The following is a 10943-nucleotide window of genomic DNA, read 5'->3' on the forward strand; positions in this document are numbered from 1 at the left end:
TAATATCCATTGTGATTTACCTGAAATACTACTTCTGATGGATAAAATAAATACAAAATATTTTAAAAACATACTTTTGGAACAGGTCCTTCTTACCTTTTGATGTGCGTTGTAGAGTACAGTGGGATAAGTAAATTAATAGGAAAATATTAGATTTTTTTTTTTTACCTTTTTGATCCCATTTTCAATCTCATTTTTATTAAATTGGGTAAAATACAATCCAGAAGAATATGTTACCAGTCAAATGAAATCAGCATCAACATTTCAGCTTTGCAAGGCACAGAACTCTGCTGTTGCATTAAGGATTATACAGACTTTTTGAGAAGACTTAGAGGTGGCATTAATGTATTTCATAAGAACCATGTAATGAAATTAATGTTTAAAACATAAAGTTTTGAAAATGGAAATATTAAACGATTTAACTCATAACTCGAAGTCTCATTTGACTCTGAAACCGACAGGTAGGTGGCAGCATGTCAGTGCCTTATCAATTAATCATTTATTTAATCGATTTGTTCATTAATTTAAGAACAAAGCAAATGACTCTCTTTATGAGTTGGTGATGGATAAATCATTGACTCGCTAGATTTGTTAAAAAAATGCAGATTCATTCAAAAACGTTGTTCAGAAACAGCTGTGTGTTTGTTTGGAGATGCACCACGATCAGCTGTGACTTTGTTTGAATTTGTAGCAAATTAAGTGTTCCTGAAATTTAAGCCCATATGTTCAGGGGTGCCTGCAGGATTTCTTCCGAGGGAGCCCTCTCTACACTGTTTGTTATGATGAATGACAATACTGCAGTCTGCTTTCACAATCTGAGGTGAACCAATAAACATTTACTGCCTTCATTCAATCCTCATACTCCGTCTGTTTAATCTTATTCACTATCCTAACTGCATTATTATTATTATTATTTTGCTAATACAAAACATCAGAGGGGACCCCCATAAGTCTATTTTTAGGGGGGTCAGCTCCGCAGACCTGCTTAATTCAGCTATGATTATCATTTCAGTTTATGTTTATATAATATGTTTATATATTCAGTTTATATATATATAAAAGAAAATGTATATTTAATTTAGAATTACATATGCTCTACTTTTGTTTCAGAAGCTGCATCTGAATTGTCATATATTTACAGACTAAAACAGTTTGGTTATCAGAATAAACAGAATTTATATTTTTGTGAAACTATCGCCAACTATTTAGTAAATTGAAATGATAGCCTACTCAAAATATAATATAATATAATATAATAATAATATTACTTTCTTATTAATCTAACTGTTGAATAAAATCATTTCCAAATTTGTACTCATTCGTGCCTGGGGTGATAACTTAAGGGCTATCCTTGCCATCTTCGCGCTCTTGCAAACTGGATGCTCTTGCCGTAGAGTCCTTGTAGCCATGAGAGGTGTGTCCATGTAGATGAGTTAATAAATCTGCATCTTAACTGGCGTGTCGCGTTAACTTAACGTCTGTCGGCGTGTGGCGTTATTTTAACGCGTGGTGGCGTCTGGCGTTAACTTACTGCGTAATGTGGCTTATTTAACGCCTGGCGGCATTATGAAAACGGCATTTTAAAATTAATACGGCGTTGTAAAGCAAGCGTTTTATGGTCCACTTGGCTTTCCATAGTGTTTTGATTTGAGGGCGCGTGCAAACGTAAAGAGAACGTCGTGGCGTGTGTCCATTGCAAGATAGAGCTGGCATACCACAACTAGGGCCCTATGATTTCCGCAATGCAGAAAATGCGGAGGGAATCACGGAATCCAGTCATAAAAACGAATTTTACAGTTTAACGCGGAATGGCACGGAATTTGCAAAATTTTGAATGAATTAATCAAAAGTAGGTCATTGCACTTACATCAAATCACGATATGGACTAATATCTGTAAATATTAAGCCGGAACAGTCTATTTAAATATGAATCCTGCATGTTCTGCATGTCTGTGTTAATGAATGGAGCAGAAGCGTATGGGGTGTAGTTTATGCATTTGATTTGCAAACTAAGCAATCATCGTGTCGGTCGTCGCGTACCTTGCCGTGACCAATGTCGTGTGATATCGTATGTGTGGATAAACGTCTGGGTAACGTACGCGTGGGTGAACGTCTGGATTACATACGCGTGTGTGAACATCTGGATAACGTACGCGTGGATAAAAGCCTTAGACTTATATTTAGGTTATATTCTATTATCTTTACTATTGTACCTTTTTAATTTGGGACACAGTATGATCATAACACACACGTTTTCATGTTTTTGTGGGTTAGGCAATAGTGTGGACACTATTAGTTTAATTGGGCTTGTTAGTGATGTAACAATATGTATTTATATGTAACAATATGAAGGACCCTTTGAGATACACTGTGTCTTCTACCAAGGAGAGACTGTCAAGATGGGCAGCAAAAGGCAAAAACAAAACACCAAAATCTAGAAAACAAAGTAAAATGTTACTAGGTGCTTTGATTATTATAGACAGGCTGCCAGTTCATGAATAAAGTGTGGGCTTTATAAATCATTTTCCACGGGTCAGAGCAGACATTATGTTTTCTGCCTTTTATGTGGCATTGCATATTTATGCATAATTTAGATTGGTCACACAGAAACCATCTTAGCTGTGTAAAAACTTTGTGATAGTACTACTGCATTTTTGATATTGGTTCAAATGTGTTTGACTGTCGTTGTGCTTGTCAGTAGAACATCAGAACCAAAATATTAAAACTTGCCATGAAAACACAGAGCTGTTAGACAGATTAAATAACCAGAAAGAAACATTAAAGTAAGTAAAGGACGAGAGTTGATCCTATAGATTTAAGTATTGTGGCATGAACCACCTGGTGTTCGCCAGAGTCAGAAAGAAGAGTCAAGAGTAGGGTCCTGTCCAAAGATTGATTTGTGCCTTTTGAGGTTTTTTTTGAGTCATGAATCTTAAAGGCATGTGGCTCGATTTATATTTCTAAAAATGAAATCAACAATATTATGTAAAAATGATTAACTGAAAAAGGTTATAAAAATGTTCTTTGTTTAAAAACTGCAGTGATGTTTGAATATGACCAGAGTCTACGATGGAAAGAAGTAAAGGTAAACTATCTGTAATACCAATTTGTATCCAGTAGATGCCTGTATATCTCTCTATATGTTAGTATAGAGTATATGCTGGACTGTTGGCTAAGCTTGTTCTCTTCCGCCTTCGGTTTGTATTTTTCTTCAGCTCTTGCCATCATGAAGGTACGATCCTATGGTTTTATAGGTCTGACATGTTATGACAGCCACATAAAACATTACAATGCTCATGATCAGGGCCGACCCAAGCCCTTATTTATTTGTGGGCCCCTCTGTGTCACCAAAACACGATTGACTATTGTCAATTCTTGATAATTCGCACACATTATAAAATGTATTGGTTGCACTTTATTTTACAGTATGTGTACTTACATGTACTTATAGTGTACTTACAGTGTATTTATCTAAGAAAGTTCTGGTAATACGAGGTAACTACATGGGGTAGGGTTAGGTTTTGGGGTAGGTTCAGGGTAAGTACCTAGTTATTACAGTTATTGTAATTACTATAATAAGTACATAGCATGTACATGGAGAACAGGACTGTAAAATAAAGTGCTACCAATCTATTAGTTGTATCTGTATTGCTTACATCATACCAATGTCTGCCTGTCATGTTTTTTATTTCATTCTAAGGTTTCTAATTGTAACAGTAGCAAACCCAGAAGAGTGGTCAGGTGTTCATATTTAGAGTCTTACAGTACTGCAGTTCAGAGTGGTATATGTACAAATTTTATTTATTCTTTAAGTAGTCTCTTGTGCTGAATATGCTCACTTTCCCCAAGGGTTATTTGATGAATAGTTCAAAAGAACAGCCTTTATCTTAAAAGCTTTAAAAGAATCCTTAAAAAATAATGTTTACATAATTTATCTTTGATCACAGGAATAAATGCCACAACCTGCTGCATGAGCTGCTGATTCAGTTCCACTCGGCCATCATTGAGTCTGTTTTATGCACGTCCATCAGTCTGGTTTGGTTCAGCTACCGAATCAGACATCAGAAGACTAAAGCGGACAGAACGGACCTGGGAGAGGATTATTGTTCCCCCCCTGCCCAACCTCCAGGACCTGTACCCTTCAAGAGTGAGGAAGAGAGCCAGTAAAATCCTCAGACTCCACTCACCCTGGACACCACCTGTTTGAACTGTTACCGTTACCGTATCACTGGCGACAAGAACAGCTTCTTCCCACAGCCCATTTCCCTTCTGAACAGTTAATTACCCCCCCCCCCCCCCCCCCCAAGACATATGCCTGTAAGTGCAATGCTCCCACTGTTTAGTGCAATACTTCTAAACTCATCTGATACTTATATTTATACACACTATTCAAAGTACGGTAAATATGTTCATAATCTGTAAATGTTTATTCTGAATAAACCTTTTTATATGATACTCATATTTTATTCTTGGAATTTGTATTATGTTTCTTGTTGTATTTGTATATGTGCACTGGAAGCTTCAGTACCAAGAAAAATTTGTGCAAGCACACCTGGGAATAAAGCTCTTTTTGGACTGATTGCACTTTACTATATATTCACATAGAAAACAGCTGCTTTGCACTGGAATAATATTTCACAATATAACAGTTTTTACTGTATTTTTGATCAAATAAATGCAACCTTGGTAAGCAGAAGAGACTTCATTTAAAAACAATAAATGTTGATTTCTTTCAAACATTAAATAGAGCTTTTACTTTGGTGGAAACACGCAGGAAGACCTTGAAATGCATCTTTTTGTTGACAGCAACAGACTTATAAATTATTCTCATTATGAATTTGGGAAGATGTTTGACGCATGTTGTGTTCCCAAATGATAACTGTAAGCGACTCAAACATATCGACACTTTGGAATATGTAAATAAATTTTGACAAAAGGGGATGATAGGCTATAGCACTTGCACAAAAAACATTTACAGAGAAACTGAAAGCTATGATGTACTCCATCCAAGACATGCAGCACATCATATAAGATATTCGCTCTAAAATATCACATTCTCCTGATAACATTTGTTACATACAGTACGCAATTAGCAAATGTAATTGACCAGCTGATTACTCTTCGACAGCCATGCCACAGAAATATCATCGCCATAATAATGTAGGGAATACAAGTACACACAAGTTTAAATTCAGGGAAATTGTTTAACAAAACTTTAATGTTTAACAAACATTTTACAATTTCCAGTATCAGCCACATGGCAAGAGTGATAAGGGTTGGGAGAATGGGTTTTTTATGCTACCCCAAACGTTGGCGATTGAATAATACCGGATGTCATGAAATGGCAAAACTCTTCATATTCATGTCCAATCGGTAACTTCAAAGTAATGGTGCATGTGTTTGCTTCTGGAAACACCTGCCGTCTACCATTTATGTTCTCATGGAAAAATGTGATATTTGGATTATCTTTAAATCCAAATATGGGTATGGCAGATGCCCCAGAAGCAAACACAAGGACACTCTCTAGGGTGACTTTAATTGTGTCCCCACCATCCACCTCCACTGCTGCATCTCCATCTGCAACAGAAAAAGCAAAGCATCAATTAAAGTGACACAAAAAGATTCTAATCATAAATACCTCCAGTCACTATAAATACTTGATTAGCTTTATACCATTGTTTGAACTAACTGCTTGCCATATTTTTATACGTATATAAACAAGCTGAAAACACTCAAACACATTAAGGCCCAATCCCAATTCTATTTCATACACCTTGTCCTACCCCTTCCCCTTGTCCCTTGAAACAGAGTGTCAAGGGGTAGGGGAGAAAATATTCCCCTAAGGATTGGGACACCACTACCATCATTCGTCATCTAGCTCTTACAATACACACATATAATGGTGTGCATTAGAGCCTTTAATTATTGTTCTGAATTAATGAGCTACTTACTGACACACACACATATCAGAAATCGCGCAGCTCACACATCCAGGAGAAAATAAACTTGTCAACGCTGTCCCACGACTTTTATTAAATACAGTTTAAATACTGAATCTCTACATTATATTTTCCAGCGACGAGAGGATACAATTGCTGTTTTTAAGTAAACTCACTCTAAAAAGATAAACGCACGGATGCGAATACACGCAACTTCTATTTCTCTCTCTCACTCTCGAATAGGCAATATTTGAGAAAATGGTTTAGCGATTTCTAATTATTGGGGGGATTAATCTACGGCAGATATCGCTCTGATCAGATATATCCTGTGTCACTATCATGCAGTCTGTAATAATATGACGTTAGCAAATATTAGCGATTTTTTGCAAACATTTCTTTGAGTAACATTACCATTAATATGAACTCACAATTGAATGTAACATAAAACAAATGATTACTTTTAGTTAAAATCTTTATTTATGCCAAAAAAGCTTACATTTATGTGTCTTTTTGTTCGCTGTAGCAGCCATGTTTCCGAGATAATTCATACCCCTTCGTTTGAAGTGTGGTTCCGAAAAATCGTCGTTTGAAGGGCTGTCTGGCCCTTCCCCTTCCCCTACCCCTCCAACCAAAAGAGAATCGAGATGGGAAAGGGGAAGGGCTAGAAATGGGATTGAGCCTAAAAATTGTTTTCTTCTATAGCATTTTATTTATTTATCTTTATTGCGCCTTTGAATGATTATGTAATTGTGGCATCTATATTTGTAATCACAATTGGAAAAACTATTTATTGTGCAGCCCTAACAGCAACGTAACTCTAACCCTAACTTATCAACCTCACAGCAATATGATAGTAACTATACTAAGTACCCTAGCAACCACATATCAACATCCCAGCAACCACCCATATGTACCGCAACCACCCAGAAATCCTTTGTAAGTGCATAGGAACTTCCCAAACAAACACTTAAGCGTAAAATTTCATTTTTCAACAAGCAATTTAACAGTGACACTCAGGGTCTGCAAAACCTCCAAAATTCTCCTGTCAGACATTTGTATTTACTATTTTCATTTGATAATTGATAAATAGCACACTGCAATGAATATTAAGGCCACTGTAGAACAAACTATTCATTTTCCATGGTTTTTCAAAATTGGAGGTATGCTCTGGGGACATTTCTTCCTAATAATACGTTATGCATCCACTAGATGGAGCTGTGTTAAAGGGAATGTCAACATTTGATCCATATATAAGGCGCTCCGGATTATAAGGTGCACTGTCATTTTTTGAGAAAATTAAAGGCTTTTAAGTGTGCCTTATAGTGCAGAAAATACGGTAGTATACCATGCCAATATAATCAATAACAAAACTATATGTTAAAATTAAAATTAAATGGACTCACCTTCGACTTCAATGATCCAATTCTGCCAGTGACCAACTGCAACCTCCTCCAATGCTCTCCTGTTAGTTCCTCTTGGGGAATAATATATCGTGAAGAGGTCCAACAAGGAGGCAGCTGACAAGGTGGGGGGACCACCACAAAAGAGCTCCTCCATAATAGAAGAGTGCTCCTTCATGGCATTTAGCATCCCCAAAGTCTCCAGTCCTTCTTTCAGTCTTTTAATCAGATAAGTACATATGTTGTCAGAATCAAACATTTTTAATCATCAGTAGGTGTATCAATTGATATGCAACACGTTTGAAAAAGTAACAAATGTATGAAAACATAACCCCTACAGAGAAAGTAGTTTTTACCTTTAATTTTAACATCAGCATTTAATAAAACATTAGTGATCAAGCAGGTAATCTTACTGTTTGAGAGGCATCTCCATCCTTCCCTCTAAGATAGTATTTTAGTGCTGCATTTACAAGATCCTGGCACTCTTTGAGGGTTGAAACCTTGCATAAGGCACCGAGCATGTGGAGGCTGTTCGAAGCCGCTAACATCGCTGTGTGTGCCTCTGCAATGGTTTCTGCCCTTTGGATCTAAAAGTTAGTAAGAGAAGAGGTTCTATTAGAAATAACCTTTTGTTGCTGGCAGTGTGAAGTGTTCTCCGTATTTCCAAAATAATGGCAGTTGTAGTACAAAAATAATTGTGATGTATATACAAAAACTTGGAGCATTCTTTTACTTTGTTATATCGTACCATCATGAGAGTAACATCTGTTATAAATATCAGTCTACTATTAGTACACACTAATATAGTCAACTTTTCGGCACATGGGCCTCTATTATTATTGTAGTTGTTTTTACACAATATGGTCCTTTAGATGTGCAAACTTGAATTTCGCGTTTATCAATGTGTTGTAATTTTTTTCCTAAATGTTTGACATGCCCATATTTAAGAACAATCTATCTATATCTACTCAACAGACCCCCCCCCCCCCTAAAAAAAAAACAAAAAACAGCACAATACAAAGAAGTTATTTTGGCCCTGAGGTTAAGGTGTTAATGACATAACAGATTCGACTTTTGATATCAGAAAGACAAAAAACAGATGTATTTCTTACCTTGTCCAGCTGGTCATGCAGGGTCATACACCTCTTCTATGTTCACTGGTGGAGCAGGGATCCCTGAGAGCTTTGAATACAGCCTTCTGGCCAACACACGGGGTCCCACCCCGCCATGAACAAGGCACCTTGTACGTTCCTCTGGATAAGCCAACACAATTAGAAATGAAGACCACAATTAAAAAAAAGAATGAAGATTGTTATCTGTTTTGCAACTAGGGGTTGTGAATTTTGTGAAAACACATTATGGTGTGAAATGTCTGACGTCTGTCACAGCGCAGTATAGGCAACCCTGCAATTACATGCAACGTATTCAACAATCCAACATGTCCTTCAATCTATATGCCCGAATAGGTAATTTGTCACTTTCTTGAAATACAACCCATGGGAGCGTTTACTAAAGTTATGCCCCTATTAAAAAGAGGACACGTTAATTTTAGTGCATTTTACTCTTTTATCTGCATCATAATTAAGGTTTCATGTAGCTCAAGTGGTAGAGCATTGTATTGTACAGTGATATGCAATGATGTGATCATGCGATCGTGGCTTCGATCCGAGGGAACACATAACTTTCCGTCTGACAAATGCATAAATGTAAATAAGTTTTGTTAAATGGAAATAGGACAAAGGTAAGGGAACATGTAAAAAAAACACACACATTGCATTTAAATGAACATTCATTTTGACTGGTAACAATGATCATTCATCATTTCATGGCGACAGACGCAACACGACACTGTCATTATTTTTACGCCAGCTAGTTGCAGCACCAGAAATGTTGCAAGTGTGGTTAATAAGCATATTTGAAAGCTGTCTGAAAGCCCATGTGACAATGAAGATTTAAGTAATGGCAGTTTTAATTTCTTCTGTGCTATCACAGGAATAAATTGTGTGTTACAGTGTAGGATCAGCTAGAAGCTAAGTGATATACGTATTTTGATATAAATGGCTGCTTTTGCACTCTTTGGAACCTTTTTCTATCTACTTACCTATTGTACTTTCCATCTAGATATCTATCTATAAAATTGTATGTACTGGTTCTATCTATCAATCAGTCTATCAAATAATCAATCAATCTTTTTTAAAATATATATTTAAAAAAAATGTACCTACCAAGGGAATCAAGAGCAAGGCTCTTGCCGTTCTCGGGTCCAACAAAATATCTTGAATCCAGGAGTTCCTTCATAAGTAGCCTGAGAAACTCCCGGGTAGGACCACCAGTGTCCCTCCCCTATTCCGCATGAATCCACAAATACAATATCGAGTTGTTTATGTGGATTGAATGATCGTCTGTTGAGGGTCCTCAAAGCACATTCTAGCACCCTGGACCTTACTACATTTATGCAGTTTGCTATGGGTCCAGGCTCAACCAGATCAACAGCTGACTGTAGACCTTGGAGCAGCCTCCTCAAGTCCTGCCTGCAAAACAAAGTACAGCAATGTTATCCAAGTTGTCATAAGCAGGGCTTGACATTAACACCTGCCAAATGTGGGTGGATTTTGCTCGTAGCGGGTAACACAGTGACTCCAACTAGCCACTTCTGCGGGTTGAATAATTGCCAGTGTGTGAGTTGGAGGCTAAGTATAAGTTTAACACAGATATATTTTCACTCCCGAACACTCTGACTCTGACTGAGGGCTTAAAACTCTTTAAACTCTAGTCTAGTGTGAAGGCGCACAAATCACCGCCGCTTTCTCTAACACACAAGCAGAGACCGAGAGAGTGAGTGAGTGAATTGACTCATTGCTACATTTAACCAAATTCTTTGTTGTATTTTCCCATCAAAATAACAGTGTTCCTTTGGAAGTCTTCAGCTTTTAAGAACAGCCGGGTTTTCCGGTGGTGGGCGGAGTTAATGTGCAAACGGCAATCTCATTGGCTGGCGCTCACGTAGTATCATCCCTGTTTTGATTTCAGCAAATCAGTTCAAGCGAATGCACAAAACCTGATTAATATTCATGAATCCAGCAGCTCCTTAATCCTTAGTGTGTTTTATATCTATATATCAATCATTCTGGCGAGTAAACTAAAATATTTATGGGGATTCAATTGCCAAGGTGTCCGTAGAGTTGCAGCCTAACCAGTAGTCATTATTGGGGCCTGAGCACAAAAATGACACAAACTGAAATGTTCTTTATGATGAGAGGAACGTTCCCCTCAAATTTGAATAAAGATAAAAGCAACTTTGTCCAAACCATGGCATGCATTTTTCATGAGGTTTCGAGACTGACCTACTTTCCATTGCAACTTGTAACAAAGAATTTCTTTAATAAAGTAATTCTGAGTCTGATTCTGATATTTAAACAGAGTGTTTCTAATGCTAAATGTTTTTAAAGGAGCTTTACACACAACCTTATCAGAACTAATGATAATGATCTGTATTGTTATACGTTTATGTAGTCTTGATTTGGGTGTGTACAGTGGTTTTACATTTAAAAGGGTTGTAAATCTAGTTCAAGTAAATATTAGCACGCCATAGTCAACTTTTATC

General features: G+C 36.9%; 1 protein-coding gene across 1 annotated transcript; it reads right to left on the bottom strand.

The window, feature by feature from the left end:
• Positions 1-5253: 5253 nt before the first annotated feature.
• LOC132148480 (G2/M phase-specific E3 ubiquitin-protein ligase-like) lies at positions 5254-8578 on the bottom strand. Its single transcript, XM_059557173.1, has 4 exons — positions 8452-8578; positions 7753-7926; positions 7343-7557; positions 5254-5577 (listed from the first exon to the last, which is right to left on the bottom strand). The coding sequence occupies exons 2-4, from the start codon at positions 7770-7772 to the stop codon at positions 5294-5296; spliced, it is 519 nt and encodes a 172-aa protein (XP_059413156.1). The 5' UTR covers positions 7773-7926; positions 8452-8578; the 3' UTR covers positions 5254-5293.
• Positions 8579-10943: the final 2365 nt, after the last annotated feature.

Source organism: Carassius carassius, chromosome 9, assembly GCF_963082965.1.
Source record: "Carassius carassius chromosome 9, fCarCar2.1, whole genome shotgun sequence".
In the NCBI taxonomy this organism is placed as follows: domain Eukaryota; kingdom Metazoa; phylum Chordata; class Actinopteri; order Cypriniformes; family Cyprinidae; genus Carassius; species Carassius carassius.